This window comes from Hippocampus zosterae, chromosome 3 (assembly GCF_025434085.1).
Source record: "Hippocampus zosterae strain Florida chromosome 3, ASM2543408v3, whole genome shotgun sequence".
NCBI classification, from domain to species: domain Eukaryota; kingdom Metazoa; phylum Chordata; class Actinopteri; order Syngnathiformes; family Syngnathidae; genus Hippocampus; species Hippocampus zosterae.
The window spans coordinates 29,276,300-29,294,683 of NC_067453.1; the positions used below are offsets into that span (position 1 = coordinate 29,276,300).

At 47.5% G+C, this 18,384-nt stretch overlaps 1 protein-coding gene across 13 annotated transcripts in view; it reads left to right on the forward strand.

Moving 5' to 3' along the window:
- The window catches only part of myo9ab (myosin IXAb), a 63,842-nt gene that overhangs the window by 20,451 nt on the left and 25,007 nt on the right, over nt 1-18,384 (forward strand). For 8 of the 13 annotated variants that reach the window (XM_052061956.1, XM_052061958.1, XM_052061960.1 and 5 more), the window contains 6 exons: nt 10,853-10,947; nt 11,073-11,135; nt 11,327-11,426; nt 13,450-13,503; nt 16,353-16,453; nt 17,676-17,802. In XM_052061956.1, the coding sequence (XP_051917916.1) occupies nt 10,853-10,947; nt 11,073-11,135; nt 11,327-11,426; nt 13,450-13,503; nt 16,353-16,453; nt 17,676-17,802 (540 nt within the window). The remainder of the gene's footprint in view (nt 1-10,852; nt 10,948-11,072; nt 11,136-11,326; nt 11,427-13,449; nt 13,504-16,352; nt 16,454-17,675; nt 17,803-18,384) is intronic. The other 5 variants (XM_052061957.1, XM_052061968.1, XM_052061969.1 and 2 more) reach the window with 3 other exon arrangements.

The window sequence follows — 18,384 nt, forward strand, 5'->3', positions numbered from 1 at the left end:
GTTTATGAGTATGTTGCTGTTGTAATATGTATTCGCAATAGTGTTGACATAACATAAAGGGACTTGTTGAGGAGGAGACGCTAAGTTTAACCTGGGTTGTTAGCGGAAGTGACGGTGACGTTGTCATTTTTAAAGTAAAATGAGTTTGATATGATTTTAAAAATATTGGGAAAATCCTAGTTTGTGGTATATTTTCCTCCAATGAATATAGGTCATTAGAAAAGTTTTTCGTTTTTCTACACGACACGCGGCAGGGCTCGGTCCCTCTACCCCCGCGAATAGTGGCGGAGTTCTGCATGCATGCTTAAAATTTGACAGCAATAAAAATAAATCTCTTGGAGGAATTCATATTTGAGGAACACGCGACAGTGGCCGAAATGATCCCCCAAATGGGCGCTTCAACCCAAGAGAAAGTGAAAAATGACCACAGGGGGCGCCACTGAGCCGCGCCCACCCGCGAAATTCATCAAAGTGATCCTGCACGCGGGAGATGAAAGCAAAGCGCTCTGCCTTATTCTCCTCTCCGCCGCCCCCCCCCTCCAAACCCCATCCCGCCCGAGGGATGAGAGTGAGAGGGTGGCGTAATCCTCAAGGGCTGCTGAGGGAGACATGATGGAGTTATTTTCACCAAGTCAGTGGCCCACTTTTGCTCAGCGCGATGGCAAGGAGGCCGTTAATGGCGACTGAAGTGCTGCTAACGTTGCGTGGGTGGGGGTGGGGGGGGGGGTCGTGACAGCTCGACTCAGCTGTCACGGTCACCTTGTGAAACAGGGTGGGGGTGGCAAACTTTTTCTTCCTTGGATAGCGAGGGCCACTTGGGCATTCTTCACGTTTCATTTTGAGCCAATCCATCAGTGTCGGTGCGCAATTATCGATTGTTTTTAATATACGCACACTTACCTCGCCCTACGTCGCCACCCCACCCTGATTTATATTCTAAAGAGTAATAGATTGCTTGTCAGCATTTTGGCAAGAAGTTGGGGTGTGTGTGTGTGTGGGGGGGCGGGGTTAATCCCCCTAACCCCCATGCATTTAAATGACCGTTAATTATATGCGGATTTTTGCTCTCAATTTGCTGGCCCAGTTTTTAGTCATCAAAAGTAACTAAGTAACGATACTTCATTACCCAGAGAAAACCCGAAGTAACTAAGTAACGATACTTCATTACCCGGAGAAAACCCACGCAGGCACTGGGGAGAACATGCAATCTCCACATAGGATAGGCCGGAGCCGGGATCGAACCCGCGACCTCTGCACTGTGAGGCGGACTTGCAAACCCGTTGGCCACAATGCCGCTCGGAGGTGGGTGGGTTGGGTGGGTGGGTGGGGGGGGGGGGTTGTACTTTTCATCCTTCTCACGCTTGCTTGTTATTGCATCCATTATTTTCATCACAACCGATGAATGAAGCCTTCTGGGTTGCTTTGCCAGTCTGGGGAGTCAAAACAGAGCTTTGCTGCTGTTATTTCTGGTGCACGCTTGATCGGGAAAAGGAGCCGGAGATCAGGGAGAGCGCGGAGTAAAGGAGGAACAAAATAAAAAGACATGTCAAAGGGACATAAAATAGAAACTAATGGATGTCGTGCCAATGTTCCCCGTCGGCTCTCATCTAAAACGAGAGGAACTAGCTCTCGGTGTTTACGAAATGCCTTTGACAAGCGCGCTCTTCACATGGCGCCGTAATTCACCTTCACGCTCCCAACGCGGCGCGCACCCATGCGCAGAGACGGCGCGGGACCGTCATCCCCCGCAACTCCTTCCATTTGGGGGGGCCCCCGTCGTCTTGTGCAGCGAGTTATGAACCCGCCGCCTGATTCTGCGTCCAAACTGCAGCTATTTGCTTTGGACGCAGAGAAGTTGGTTTTTGGACACCAGAGATGGTGCAACTGGAAAAAGTGCACTTGTTGGCCAAAATCGCAGCAAGTCCACCGTGTTTGTCGTAAATTCTAAAGGGATTTAAAAAAAAAAATCCATTTTTTTTGTCTTGTTGCGCAATTTGGAGTGAATGAATAGGTGTGTTCCGATCAGGGTTTAATGCTGATAATTACTGTCCGGATCATCCATGAGTGAAATCGTCTGATTGTGACTCTGCTATTAATCACATGGGCTAGCTGCACGATTTTTAGAGCTGCTCCCGAGCGATTTTATTATTCAGTGATTGGGGGGGGGGGGGGGCGCGCTACACTGCAGATGTGCTGCTATTGACATTCTCTGTTCGTTCCGGATTGACAGTGTGAGAAGAGCTTTTGTGTTTGTGTTGTCTTCTTGGATCATAAGTTTCGATCTAGTTAGCATTCCGACATTTTTCGGCAAAGGAGAAGTTCTTTAATCTGGCTCCTAGTTTCGGTGGACACTCGAGCCTTTGTCGGAGCTTTGATGAAGGCTAAAACCCTTGGATCATGTTTCAAACTCATTTTACGACAATAGATTCTCCATCAACTCTGCTAACGACCCAGGCTAAACTTGGTTCCTCGCCGACATAAAAATCAGAAAACGTCGACGTTTTTGTTTGCTTTCGGGCTTTAGTGCCATTTTCTGGTTTCAGAAAGAGCACCCAAAAAAAGAATGTTATATAACCCCCCCCCTTCCCCCTCTCGACCTGTATTTTACTGTACATGTCAACAGGTGGTCACCAAATTCAATATTTTTGCCATTGCGAAACATCTGCCAGGATCACACAGTAACAACCTAACCACGTCATGCTAATGAATGCTAAATGCTAACAGCACTCTCTCATGTTAACACAAAAGCTTAAGGCAGCACGTGTCGCCTCCCGGCTAGCTCACGGATATTTTAGCCCCCGGGTTTGCTATTTACGTGACGTCTGTATCTCGTTTTCTGACACCGGCAATCGTGTCGGCTTGTACGAGCTGTCAACTGAGAAATGATCATGCCGTCAAAGCGCAGGAAGCGCGAGAATCCACCCCGAGTGGAGGGCGGTTTGTCTCGATGGGGCACTCTAATGACCTCTCAGCCTCTTGACAGCCGTGAAATGCGGCGAGCCGCTCGGAATCCCGCGGCACGCTCGTCATGCGAGGTTCGCCTCGTCACGTCGGACTTTTAGACCGCAAGTGGAGACTCGGCACCTCCACGGTCAGAATGCGGTTTCTGCTCTCTCATTGGGCCAAATGAGGAGGCAAATTCAGAGGAAGGGAAACGGGTTATTGTTCTCACCTTCCGTTCTTCACTGAAGACTTTTCTCAACAATAAAGGACTTGAGAGAACTGCCTTCAAGCCAGGGATTTTTCCTCTATACCAAACTCATCCAAGTGTGCTTGTTATGTTGTTGTTGTTTTGTGGGTGGTGGGCTAGTGTGTTTTGTATCCAAATGAGAGCGATGCCACAAAAACTTTGGGAACTACTAGTGTAGTACCGTTTAGTACATCCTGTAGATTTGAGCAAGCATCATGAAAGTTGCCATCTTGGATTTGCTTTCGCGGGCCACCTAAAATGATGTGGCGGGCCAGATCTGGCCCCCGGGCCTCGAGTCTGACACCTGTGCTTTAGGTGAACGGTCCACTTTCGTCCAGATGTTCAGCGCAGTGTCACATATTTGACTTTGCATCGTGATTGGCCAACAGTCATATGAAGTAACAACCAGTCAGTCCATTTTTAATGGAGTTCCTCAGGGGTCTGTTTTGGGTCTTGTTGTTTTCTCTGTTGGTTGAACAGAGAAAAAAAAAATCCCGGTCTTTTTTTCGAAATACAGTCACGGTCCCAACACTGGAAGAAGCAAAGATGTTGTTGCCGTGTCTTGACCGTATACAGCGATATATTTTTTTCTACACGGTGTGTACTGTGTAATTAGATGACCAATACGCACCATTGCATGCTGGATGTGCCGCGCACTCTGTAGGCACCCTCCGCCCACACAAATGAATCATCTCTGGCTAAAGCATTCAAGCTTCTATACGTGTTGATTTCCCGTGGGGATTAGCGCTAGACTGCGGGATTTTCCCACACGAGTTTAACGTTTGCCGTCGGACGCTACGCTGCAACGTGCTCGTCAGCAGTTTACCTCAGCAGGATGTTTCGGTCTTGACTTTTGTAATTAGATGAACCGCAGTCTTCGACGCACGCCAGAGACTTCTTGCTAAATATAAACAAAAACTTGAGCATATGCATTTCTGGCGACGATTTATTGACGGCCGTGAAGTTTTTCCCATCGGTTTTGGTTGCGGCAGCGATATGTGACGTTTCCGGCCACGAGGTTTCAGGAGGGATTGATTTGATGCCTGAAAACTCAAATTGGACACGCCCCTAAAGGGGAAAAGAAACATTTGAATTCTGTTGAGAACCAAAACAGCAGCAGCTAAAGGCACGTTAAGTCTTTCAGACAAATGTATGGAAGGGGGGGGGGGTTAGGCGGAGCCTATCCCAGCCATCTTCAGGCAGTAGGCGGAGGACACCCTGAACCGGTTGCCAGCCAATCGCAGGGCACAGAGACGAACAACCGTCTGCGCTCACACTCACACCCAGGGACAATTTAGAGCGTCCAATCAGCCTGCCAGGCATGTTTTTGGAATGGCGGAGGAAACCGGAGTACCCGGAGAAAAGCCACGCAGGCCCGGGAAGAACACGCAAAGTCCAACACCGGGATCGAACCCACAACCTCTGCACTGTGAGGTTGACGCGCTAACCACTGGACCAAATATAATTATTATGATTATTATTATGTTTTGTCCTTGGGGGGTTGGAAAGGCATGATAAAAGTATCGGTAGTAAAATTTGTAAATTTTTCTTATATTATCATCGCCTCGCTGGGTTTACAGAATATCTCACAAACTCAGTGGACTCTCTTAGCGTTTTTGCGCCCAATTCACCTCCGATGCAAGTTGTCGGCTTTCCTGTCTGCCCATCCTTGCTGAACGTTCCCTCTCTTCCCCTCTCACCTCATCTGGTCTCACCCTCAACCCCCCCCCCCCCCCCACTCCCCAACCCCTTTAAGTTGAGTCGTTTCCGAGACAAATAAGATCCAGATGTCGTTCAACACGGTGACAGCAACCATTAATGGGGGGGGGGGGGGTGAGAGAGGGAGGGAGGGGAAGAAGGGGAGGGAGATGGGAGAGAGAGAGAGAGAGAGGAAGAGGGTGAGGTACAGGGAGGGGCAGGGAGATGGAGAGGAGGGGAGGGGGAGAGGGAGACAGAAAGAGGGAGGGGGGCGAGAGACTGAGAGAGAGGGAGGTGTGTGCGTGTGTGTGTGTGTGTGTGCGTGTGTGTGTGTGTGTGTGTGTGTGTCAGCTGCCATGCGAAATTGGACATTTGAGCCAAAAGTGACACTTTGTGTGTTGATTCATATATTTTTCTTTTCACATATTTAATCGGGGGGGGGGCGGCCCGGTAGTCCAGCGGTTAGCACGTCGGCTTCACAGTGCAGTGGTACCGGGTTCGATTCCAGCTCAGACCTCCCTGTGTGGAGTTTGCATGTTCTCCCCAGGCCTGCGTGGGTTTTCTCCGGGTGCTCCGGTTTCCTCCCACATTCCAAATAGATCACCCGAATTTAATTGGATAATTTCCCAAGCGCCCGGTAGTCCAGTGGTTAGCACGTGGGCTTCACAGTGCAGAGGTACCAGGTTCGATTCCAGCTGCGGCCTCCCTGTGTGGAGTTTGCATGTTCTCCCTGGGCCTACGTGGGTTTTCTCCGGGTGCTCCGGTTTCCTCCCACATTCCAAAAACATGCGTGGCAGGCTGATTGAACACTCTAAATTGTCCCTAGGTGTGAGTGTGAGTGCGCATGGTCGTTGGTCCTTGTGTGCCCTGCGATTGGCTGGCAACCGGTTCAGGGTGTCCCCCGCCTACTGCCCGGAGACAGCTGGGATAGGCTCCAGCACCCCCCGCGACCCTAGTGAGGATCAAGCGGCTCGGAAGATGAATGAATGAATGAATGAATGAATGAATATTTAATCGGTGAACAACCGCAACAGCCACCGAGGCCGACGCTGTGCAGATTGAAGGTCGACACAGCGTGTGACGCGCCATCGTCTTCTTTTTGCAAAGTGTTGAAAATCACAATTGCCGTGAATGCGCGGGATGTTCACCGGGAAGATGTTGACGAAAGGCTCTCAAAAGTCAGCGTTTTGGCTGGGGAGTGTCTTTTGCTCCCTTTTGAGACGGAACGACATCCATGTTAGGTTCAATCAAGACGAAATCGTCATTAGGTGGCAATGTGTGTGGCGATTTGTTTCTCTCGAGACCAGTCCGGAGTCGCTTGGTACTGGTTTAGGCTCTTGCTCAGTCTTGGCATGACAAGGACATGAAATGAGGAGCGGTTGGCCCGAGAGCCGGTCACCTTTGGTGACAGATGAATAAATGCGTCACGCCACACTGTAAAAGTCACGTGGTTGCCTCTGCCAGTCATAAAAAAATAAAAGCGAGTGAATCACACTTTTTTTTAAGGGTGCAGTACACCACGGTATTTTTTTATTTGTATTTTTGTTCCACTTATTTGCCCCCAGGCCCACACACACACATTTCCTTTCCCACGATCTGGCGGAGGTTCTTCCACTCCAAAGCCAGGCAAACCAACCTTTTCACAGACATTTTTACTGAGTTTACAAGCTTACGCTCACAAGTTCTTAATAAGTTTGTCCTGGGATTTATTATATCAAGGATACGACAACAAGGCTGTTTTTAATTGGCGGTTCAAGCGAGATAAATGGTTTGCCAATGCAGCTCGTAAAAACACTCGGACAGAAGACAGATAATGGCCCAGGGCGTTTAACGACTGCACTGAATGTTCAGCCAGTGAATGAGCTCAATGGCGGGCTGACATTTCAAAAGAAAGGAGGAGTGGTCCTGAATCAAGCGGGAAGGAAGCGCAGCCATCATTGAAGGCCCTGCCTATTGGGTTCGATTCAGGGGATAACCCAACACTTGATGAATTTGTTCCCCTACTTGCATCCTAACGTCCAAGACGCGTCGTTTTCATTTGCCAGCATGTTCTTCAAAGCTCTTCGGCGTGATGGTCATGTAACCCCCCCCCCCCCCCGCCACCCCCCTTTTTTCCAGCCCTGTCTGTTTTTTTCTCCAATCGAGGGATCATCCCGTGAAGAACGGAACAGACAGAATGATCTGAGAAGTTTCCTTTAAGTGTTTAAAATGAGCGACGGGCTGTTTTTAAAATGGCGGGCGAAGCTTGCTTGAGGGCTTGAACGCGCACCCCATCATGGAACGGTCTTGCCACCATATTTGGGCGCGGATACGCCGTCATTGTTGGAAAGACTTCAATGTAATGGTTGTGCAGATCCAGAGAAAGGTACAGATGTCGGATTTTTTTTTTCTCCCTCGCTTTTAGTCCAAGTGAGGCAGTGACGCATCACGCTAAACACCCGCAACCCAGCTCAGAGCTATATGAGCAAAACACACTTCACGCCATTGCCAAAAAGTGAGGACAAAGTCGACTTGGATTCAGAGGTCGTATCAGAACCGTAGTAGTAAAAACCAGATTTTCTGTTAGGGCTCTAAAACTTTCAGTCATCCAGCTTGCACCAAAACAAGCTAACACAAGCCATTGGTTTAGCTATGTTAAGCTAAGCTAACAGCAGCGTTCACCTCAGTTTCCAAATGTAGGTCAAGTTCTATTCTTTCTTTTTGTCCTTTTTAGGGAAAAATCAGTGTTGTGAGGGTCGAAAAAAAAAAAAAAGCTAATTTTTAACCTCCACACTATGAAGAAAGCTACAAAGTATTTCTTTGCTAACTAGCCAAACCGCATTTGGCTCTTTAACCACAACTCAAAAACGGTTAATTGATTCATACAGGAAAGAGCTTATCTAATAAAAGGATTTCATTATTTTGACGCCTGAGTTCCCCGTGTAACAGGCATGATATTTCGATTAATGGATGCCGAGCTAACCGTTGCTTTCACAGGTTCACATCTCAATAAGTAGGTCGTCTAATTTATTTAGATTTTTACAAACTAGCAATCTCGTATTTTTGATTAATTTCCTGGGGGAAACGGCTAATAAGACGAACACAATGTGCAAGCTTGTAGATAAACCCGACATGTTATTATCCTGACGCCTTGGTTCAGCTGTGGGACATGTGCAGTAACTAGGCTAACGGATGCTAAGCTAACATAGTCATCCCAGTAAGTAGGTCACCCAATGATTTTGTAAAAAAAAAAACAGACAATGTGCCGGAGGTGAACCCTATGAAGGTTTTGTTTTGAGCCGCTTTGAGGAAGATCCTGACATGCTACTGTAATTAATACCCAAACCCACGTATGTCACACAATCATTTGAGAAAGGATGAGCCCGTATTCCTTCACATCGATCAAAAGAAGCTAACGGAAGCAGCTCCTGACATTTCATCATTTTTAATCTGCGCGAAATAGACAAGCTAACTGCGGCCTATTTGGCATGCTTCCACCTGTGTTTCGGAATGTAGGTCACCGAAAGGTTTTTGGTAGCTGATGGGGAAAATACTGCTGCTGTACTGGAAGGAAGAACGAAATAACAATGTTTTTGGGGGGAGTAGGGAGGGGGGGGGGCTGTATTTCATATGATTTCACCCCCTGCTAACAGGAAGATCCTGACATGATAATTAACCGGCTAGCTCCCTTTGTGCTCTCCACCTAACAAGCTAAATCATGTCTTGGAAATACATGCCTTGTTTCCTGTTAGGCTGAGGGGAGGGGGGGCGGGAAGACTATTAGCAGGGGAGGAAGAAACAAGTGACTAATATCATATGACTGCGTGGAAAAACCTGGGGGGCCTGAGAAGCATGCGTTAGCATCATGTTATTTTGCCGACGGTGCCGAACCTTAACATATGTGCAAATCTCTGATTTGACCAAAGCTGGCGCAAATGAGCGCACGTCACTCGACCATAAGGTCCCGCAGGCTATGCAAATAAGTTCATTACAATTACACTTGGCGAAACATTCAAATTCCAATCAAGGCTCGTAGCACGTCTGCTTGGTCGATTCCATAACCCGGAAGCCAGCCTTGGATTTGCTAAAAGAACTGGACTGATGTGCTCCCTCCTACGAGTACCAATCAAGAGGCGAGCAGCAGCATTTTGGACCAACTGGAAACGCTTCATGGAGGATCGGCTGACTCCAAAATCAAGTGCATTACACCAATCCCAAATTCGTTATTGATGATAGACAGACAAGATGCACCCAGGGCTAAAAGATATGGGCTTTGTGGGGGGGGGGCGGGGGGGGGGGTCCCCAAAAGTTGATCATTGATCATCATCATCGTTATGTGGCATGAATGGCGTGCGCCCTTGTTTAGATTCTGGGCCAAATTGTTTGCATTCTGCCTGAGTTAATTTTTTTCTTGCTCTCACCTTACATGACACACAAACACACACACACACACACACACGCGCAGAATAATCCCTGTGTGTGTTTTCCTAAACTGTGGTCACAGCAGGAGCTGGCCACAAAGCAGCCCCCCCCCCCCCCCCCCCCCCCCGATTTAGTGGGGCTGCTCATTAATCTCACCATGCCGTTCATCGAAAGCATCATAGACACACACACACACACATGCACACACACTCATTATCTCAGTGCTTTGAGTTGTTTTTCTCAATAAACACAACGAAACGTAAGTTAGGCAGTAACCCAAATTCTACGGACAAACTAAACTTTTGTGTGTGTGTGTGTGTGAGGGGAAAATGCTTTTAAAAAACATCAAGCCTTCTAGGGTCTAAACACGAAGCAATCAAATAAAGAACAGGAAGTACCCGTGGCTGGCCTATTGTTTAGAAACATTCTAAAATGGTCTCGAACATTTTTCCCTTTTTTTACGCTGTCCCCTTTTGTTGTCTCTTCATCACGTGCCCTCCTGCTAAGGGCCCCAACGTCTCTCGAATGAGAACCTTCAAGCCAACGTCTTGTGGCCCCCAATGATGGATGTGGAGATGTTCATGTGTGTGTGTGTGTGTGTGTGTGTGTTAGCTTCCACGAATATTGACGGTGAGGTGTTAGGAATTTGGCAGTGTGGTGCAGGGTTGACTTGTAAGGGTCCAGCGGGTGGGGAGGGCCTCTCGTGACCCCCCTGACCCAGGTCACAACACCGTTCACCTTTAACCATGTGACCAGGTGACATCATCACGTAAAATATAAACGTCTCTTTCAACAGATTTGGTCTCACTGCTCCTAGAATTGCCAGTCTGGACAACATCACAACAACAATCAAATGCGGGGGTTGGGGGGCGGGGTTTCCATTGCAAAAACTCGCATCATTTTATATGATAGAGGCAATATGTCAACATATTTTCTGAACTTTGTGTCCCTTTGTCCACGTCGCTGTTGAATAGAGTGTTGCGTGTGTGAAAAATACTTGACTTTGCACAATCCCTCTTCAGTATCCATCCCGAGTAACAATTTTGAGCGGAGTTCCTCAGGGAAGCGTTTTAAGTCCTCCTGTTTTGCTCGCTATTTTGCAAGCAGACACAAGGACAAAATACTGCGATGTTTTGCATCGATGTCTGTTGCGATACAGAATGATTTGGGGCGATTTTGCATTTGAACTTGACGCTTACTAGGTTCTTTCTATCGGTAAAATCACCAAAAAATGACTGCCAAAATTGCTGAAATCACTTTTGGAAATGATTCCGTTTTATGCAAATGTAGAGTTTCGCTACCATGACGACAGCTAAGGGATATGACTTTTCTGACGCACCCAGTGAACATTGTCCCTGCAAAAAGCGAGCACCAAATCTACTACCATTTTTTTTTTGGTGGTATTTTTGGCGATCATCCAGAGCAGGAGATGTTCACCCCCCTCTGCATCCAGACTGAAAATGAATCGCCCCTACCGGCTAATTCCACCGGTTGTTTGTCACACCGTACTGTCTGTCGTCACCGACCTGACGATGGCGCTCTCTCTATGTCCTCGCCTCGCAGGCCTTCGGCAACGCCAAGACGGCCCACAACAACAACTCCAGCCGCTTCGGCAAGTTCATTCAGGTCAACTACCAAGCCAGCGGCACAGTTAGAGGGTAAGCCGCCGACTTTGAATCGACTCGCGTATGAGACTCAAAATAATGACATCAAAAAAGGAAAAAAAACAAGTCTGCAATTCTTAAAAATGGATGCGTGTGTGTGTGTGTGTGTGTGGTTTCAGGGCCTACGTGGAGAAGTACCTGTTGGAAAAATCTCGTCTGGTCTACCAGGAGCACAACGAAAGGTAAGAGGCTATGACCACGCGAGGCCCATCCTGTTTGCGTCACATGACCGGTGACACGCCCCCTTCGGAAGACGCTTTTGACACGAGCGAAATAACCGCAAGTGGGCCCGATTACCGTCCTGGCGGTGCTTGCGCGCTGCTCGTTGACGTGATTGTGACGCGCTTGCTGACCGACGCTGTGTCATGCGTAGGAACTACCACGTTTTTTACTACCTGTTGGCTGGAGCCAGCGAGGATGAGAGGAAGTCGTTCCACCTGCTCCAACCTGAGGAATACCACTACCTCAACCAGGTCAGCACGCACGCGCCTTCCTGACGCACTCTGCCCCTTTGACTTCCACTTTGCTTTCCTTCCTGGTGAATCGCATCATCCGTTTTGCCTTCTCTTCTCCCCCCCCGTCTCCTTTGCCTTCTTTGCTAGCGCCTTCCTTCCTTCCTTCCTTCCTTCCTTCCTTCCTTTCTTCCTTCTGTCCTTCCTTCCTTCCTTCCTTCCTTCCTTCCTTCCTTCCTTCCTTCCTTCCTTCCTTCCTTCCTTCTGTCCTTCCTTCATTCCTTCCTGCCTTCTGTCCTTCCTTTCTTCCTTCCTTCCTTCCTTCCTTCCTTCTGTCCTTCCTTTCTTCCTGCCTTCCTGCCTTCCTTCCTTCCTTCCTTCTGTCATTCCTTCCTTCCTTCCTTCCTTCTGTCCTTCCTTCCTTCCTTCCTTCCTTTCTTCCTTCTGTCCTTCCTTCCTTCCTTCCTTCCTTCCTTCCTTCCTTCCTTCTGTCATTCCTTCCTTTCTTCCTTTCTTCCTTCTGTCCTTCCTTCCTTCCTTCCTTCCTTCCTTCCTTCCTTCCTTCCTTCCTTCCTTCCTTCCTTCCTTCCTTCTGTCCTTCCTTCCTTCCTTCATTCCTTCCTGCCTTCTGTCCTTCCTTTCTTCCTTCCTTCCTTCCTTCCTGCCTTCCTGCCTTCCTTCCTTCCTGCCTTCTGTCATTCCTTCCTTCCTTCCTTCCTTCTGTCCTTCCTTCCTTCCTTCCTTTCTTCCTTCTGTCCTTCCTTTCTTCCTTCTGTCCTTCCTTTCTTCCTTCTGTCCTTCCTTCCTTCCTTCCTTCCTTCCTTCTGTCCTTCCTTTCTTCCTTCCTTCTGTCCTTCCTTCCTTCCTTCCTTCCTTCCTTCCTTCCTTCCTTCCTTCCTTCCTTCCGTCATTCCTTCCTTCCTTTCTTCCTTCCTTCCTTCCTTCTGTCCGTCCTTCCTTCCTTCCTTTTTTCCTTCTGTCCTTCCTTTCTTCCTTCTGTCCTTCCTTTCTTCCTTCCTTCCTTCCTTCCTTCCTTCTGTCCTTCCTTTCTTCCTTCCTTCTGTCCTTCCTTTCTTCCTTCCTTCTGTCCTTCCTTCCTTTCTTCCTTCCGTCCTTCCTTCTGTCCTTCCTTCCTTCCTTCCTTCTTTCCTCCCTCGCGCCCACCCGGCGAGTCCATTTCATTTCACATTGATTTATTTACTTCCTCGTGTTTACTCAAGCGGAGCACCTTGCTGCAATCGGTGGCGTTGGTTGCATCAGCGGACTCCTTCGACGCCCTCCCCGGCGTGGCTGCGCGCGCGTGCCACATTCCCTTTGAGCTTACCCGCACACAGGGAGCGCCCCACAAAGACAAACGTCTGTTCGTCATTTTTTGGGTTTCTACCAAGACCAAGTATCACTTGCCCCCTCACCCCATGTTACCTTGCGAATCCTCGCCCTGCCTTCCGCATCTTCCCAATTGCGTCTCGTTACTATGCGGAGCTGTTGCCATGGTAATGGAATGACTGGCGCAGTTCAGCTCGCGTGCCGAGGCCGCTGGCAGTCGACTATGTTTGTGCGCCTGTGTGTTTGTCGCACACACGTTCGTCCATATTTCGCATTTTCCTCCAGATTTGGTTGCCAGAGTGGTTGGTGTACGTCCCTCTCTGTCCATCTGTCTCAGGGTTCCATCTCAAATATGCCTTTTGCTACATTTTCATATACTTTTACTCACAGTTGATTCATTCCCACCATTTTTTTTAAAAATCTCATTGTGATAAAAGAAAGCCGGTGACATTGTTGGAATTTGATTCGATTTTATTCTTTAGTGCAGCATCTGCCATGAACTTATTACCTGACCGCAAATGTTTAATTTTTTTTCGTTTTTGACGTTACTTATTCCAGAAGGATGAGTTTCATCATTCTTATTTTCGTCACATCTCACTCGTTTGAAGGCTCGCCGTTGATTTGTGCCAGTCTGCTGTTTTCACTTTGACCTCGGCGAGTCGTGTTGTCGTGTGTGCGGTTGAGACCACCCCGCTAACGCACTGTGCCTCACTTGCAGATGACAAAGAAATCGCACAAACTTCGCTGGGACAATTGCTATGAAAGCCAGCTGGTCAGTATATCACGCCTACGTGTACGCGTGCGCACGGAGGTGTTGGGTGTGTGGTCCCGGCACGATCTCAGCCGCTCGCGCCCCCTACGGCGCTGCCTGCCGCCCCTCTTTTGATGGGATATCCTAACCCTTACAAACTGTTCACTCGTTTTCATGCGCACTTCACAGAGTATGTTTCGGCTTTGTTTTGAACCAGGCCAAGAAAATCCCAATTTATCCAGAACGTTTTGTAAGGGTTAATAAAGCGAGAGATATGATCTTCAAAGATGTTGTTTGTCACCTCTCGCAAGATCCTTTCCATTCGCTTCAATAATTTTGCTCTTTGGATCGTGTCACCCCTTCTTGTCACTTCTTTCATTTTAATTCAACGGTGACATTCATTGCTCAAAAACAACACAAAAAGAGCTCATCCCAAAGAGCAAACCTCGTTTGGATGCGTTTGGTTGTGGGCCGCCTCAGTCTGACGCGCGTTTTAACTGTTTTTGTGCTCTTGTTTGTTAGCCGCGCTGTTAGCTTGAGTGGAATGTGTCATAGGGTGCAATGCATTATTATCATTTTTTTAATTTGGGCTTTTGTTGTTGTTGTTGCCGGTGCTGTCATGTTGGGCGCGTTCATTTGAGCGCCAATCATGATTAAGGCGGAGTAAAGTTTCCACCAAGCTGTCCAGCCCAATTTTTGAAGGGGGACAGTAAATCCTGAAGTGGTTTGTGTGTGAAGGCGGCATGGTGACACAGAGCGGAAGTGCGGTGTTTCCCCAACCTTTAGTCAGCCAAAGCACGTATTTTACATTTAGGGGGAAAAAAAAAAAAAAAAAAAAAGCTCACTGCTCACCACGAAACAAAATATTGAATTCTTCAGCCCGCCATTACATCTTGGTCATTTGCGTTCAAGGTACGTTGATTTCGGACGGCATGCTGTTGAAATTCAGACATAGTTAAGATGACCATTGGGGGAATGAATTGACTATTCTGTTGATCCGAATTTTATCTTTATTTTTATTTTTTAATGCTTGATAGCCTGTTTCAGACTTTTAGCTAGCAGGCTAACCATTATACTTGGCTCAATGATTCCAAGACCACCAAGCTGTAAATCAAAATAGCCCGATGATGTCACTTTTGGTTCCCGGTTTGTTCATAAATTTAGTTAAGAGATGGAGGGCGGGGGAGAAAACGTTTTCCAAAACAAGGCATATTTATGAATATATTGCCTTCGCAACGACTGCAGCTATAACAAAGCGCTTTACAGAACAGTTAACATGAAATAATATAACGCAACACATAAGTCACGGAGAGTCGAGCAATCTTTACCACTTTCCCTGCATACGTTTTGGTATCGATCTCGCCTCGTCTGAGCAGCCGAACCTCAAAACGCTCGGCATCGAATGCTAACGTGTAGCCGCTTAGCATCCGATTAAGGTTGGGAAGCGGCGCGCTCGGCAGTCGAGTATGGACGTGAGCATTCTCAGGCCGCCATTCAACCTGCCGCTCTGTTCCTTTTCTTCCCTTGTTACTGAGAATCCGCTTAATGTCAGCGCTTGGTGGAAACGGAGCCGATGAAGATGGCGAACGCGACTTTGCAATGTTAGCGGCGTACTGAAGCAAACTCAACCAGGTCTTTGTTTTGCAATCTGTCCAAAATAAACCCGCCGTTTCCTCATCGTGCCTTGACTTGACTGCAGTTTGTTTATCCAATGATCATGTTGACCAGAGTATTGGCAAACAAACACTAACGTGAACGTATCGCATTGTGTTGTTTGGCACCGCAGTCCGAGTGCAGCCTGCGCTTTGAAAAGTGGCTCGATTGTTCTCCGAGAGGAAACGATGTGGGGAAGAAGGAGTTTTGGGATGTGAAGAGCGGGCTGCTTGTGTTTTCTCGAGCTAGCCCAAGACTCTGCTTTGTGCGCGGTTAAAATATGCTGACCCGCACGACCTGTCCGCGCATATTCGACATGTCACGTATTTTCATCCGAACCGAACCGAAGCTCCGCCAGATGCGCTTTTTGATGGATTTTCTTCAGTGATGATGCAAGAATCAATACTTTTTGCACCGATTTCTTTGAAACATGTTTCAAAAGCCGTCAACCCGTATTAACTCATTCACCGGTGCGGAAGTTTAAATCCCTCAACTGGAATCGCGCCACCGAAAGTGCCACTTGCACGTCTATTCGTCAAGTACGTTTTTCAAACGGTGGGCGAGATGGAGGGTCCCGCCCATCTCGTCTGTGAAATTCGTGTTTGCATACTGTTGTAATGACTAACAGATTTCAGTAGATGGCAGCGTCGCATCATTTTGGATTGGGGTTAGCACAGTTTTTAAGTAGAAGATAAAAATTGTTTTAAAGTCAAGAATTGAAATATGTTTTTTTTTTCTTTACTCAATTTGAACCACTCCTGAGTCGTCATGTTGGGATGCCGTTCTTAATTTAATTTAATTTTTTTTAATTAAGCTAATCAAGACAGTTTAGGTGCACTTGTATTTTCTTAGCAATGCATTGCTGAGGTATCGTATCGAGCATCTGTATCAGTGGGTACTTGAAAAAAAATGAGTGCAATAAAAATAAAAAAATGCGATCAGGCCACCTGTAAAAAAAAAAAAAAAAAACGAGTTTCGGACTAAATGTCCAAAATTAAAATTCTAAAGAAAATATATGCAAATGTTAGGTGTGGGTATGTTTATTTCAGTTGTTTACGCTGCCACCTGGGGATCCAGCAGACCTTCTTTGTTGATATCATCTTGAAGATATTGTCTAACGTGGCGTGTAGATGAGAGGGGGGGGGGGAACAAACAAAAAAAAAGAAATAAAACCCGATCACGTCTTCCTGTCTTCCGGTATGTGTTTGTGATACCAGCAGGACTGCTTCAGCGTGGAGGGCGAGGACTTGAAACACGACTTTGAGCGTCTGCAGCTGGCGATGGAGATGGTCGGCTTCCTTCCCGCTACGCGCAAACAGTAAGCGCCGAGCGAGCGAGAGCGCCTTTGACGCGTGCGGTTTTGGAATACTTAGCGAGGGAGCCGCAGCGTGATTGTGTGCTGCCGCTGGCTACGGGATGCCGGAGTGAAGTGAATCCGCAGATATTTAGCCTACAAAACATTTTTGTGGCCGCGTATTACCAGCTCAGCACATTGCGGTTGCCGCCATGGCGACTGGATGGGAGGATGAGAGCAGTCAATCACGCGTTCGCTCGTTCGTCGTTGGCCTCCGTTGCGTCTCTGTCGTCTCAATGTCATATTTTGGCCCGTGTTGCGCAACCAATCTTCTTTGTTGTCTATTGGCGACTAAATGTAGCAATAGACCCTGCGGGAATGCGTTGGCACAATCTTTTTAATTTGAGAGCTATCAACCGAACCATCAAAGGACGCGAGGGCCACTTTTGACAGTTGCTAACGTTCGCTAAACCCGCTAAAACCAATTCGTCAAGGAATTGTTTATTGTCGTTGCGTAGCTGGTATCAAATGATCGGATTTTCAAAAGAACTCTAAAATGAGCCAGCGAAGGGATGGCAGAGTTGGAGTTCTGCGCTCCCTCTTAAGAGCGCCGGCGAAGAGGCGAGCAAGCGGCATTCTGGACCAACTGGAGACACTTGGTGGAGGATTAGCTGACTCCAAAATCAAGTAATCCAGCCGAGATGTGAATGACTGCAGCAAATTGCTCTTGAGAAAGGAGAGGCTTGACTCGTACTGAGTAGCCGGTTAAGTAACGTCTGATGAATTTAGCATTTAATTTGCGGCACAAACTCAAAATGTACATACGTAGTACAGGACAGCACCGACGTCGCCAGCGTGACGCGTGAAAGATTAATCATTGATTAATTTTTCCCAACAATAAACCAATCATTAGCAAAACCGAGGCTAGCCTGCTAGCTAACACCAGCTCAATAGGATGTCACAGCTGAGCCACTCGTCCGAGTAACAAAATAAAAACAAAAAAAGTAATCTGTTGAGCTAGTGTTAGCTAGCTAGCTAGCTAGCCTTTGTTTCGCTAAATTATTCAAACTCAATGACGGAGGTTTGGTTCCCCGTCTGCGCCTGTGGAAGCGGCTCCTACGTCTTGTGACCTTCCCTGTTCACTTATTTACGACAGTCATTAGATTTATCGTACTCATCCGTCGCTTCCCAATGAATTACCGTTTCAATACGAGTCTCTTCTCTCCCCCCCGCCAACCTCCGGCAGGATTTTCTCGCTGTTGTCGGCTATACTCCACCTGGGCAACATCCGTTACAAAAAGAAGACCTACAGGGACGACTCCATCGACATCTGCAACCCCGAGGTCCTTCCCATCGTCTCGGAGCTGCTGGAGGTGAGCGTCTCTTAATTGCTTGCGCCGTTCTTTCTACGGGGCGGCGGTACCGACTCGAAATATTTCAAGCCTTCTTGGGATAGAAAGCTTCAAATGCCGCACACGTTTGGATTTTTGCGGCACTTTTTTTTTGTTTTTTCTGTGAAGTCTTTTAGTCCAGGTGCAAATCTTAAAGCTAATGTTATGTACGTAATGTTAAGGCTAAAGCTAATGTTTTACAGTCTGCTGTGTGTTATGTGACATCACATTCCAAAATCAAAGAAGCGCAATTACAAACTTAGAACATTGGACACCGGACTTGAATGTAAGCTGCCCTCGGATCCGTTTTGACAAGCGCGTGTTTATTAAGGGATTAGCCCTGTGATCTGCGCTACCAAGCAACTAATGCATTGCAAATATCAACCAATTGCATTGCAGCATCCAGAGTGATCTTTGCTCCTTGCGCAAGGATTAGCCCGCAGTGTGAAATGAAGTCTGATAATGCCCTCACACACACACACACACACACACACACACACACACGCACACACACACAGATTCACACACACACCGTTTGTTGCTACCATTGCTAATCCCAGCGGC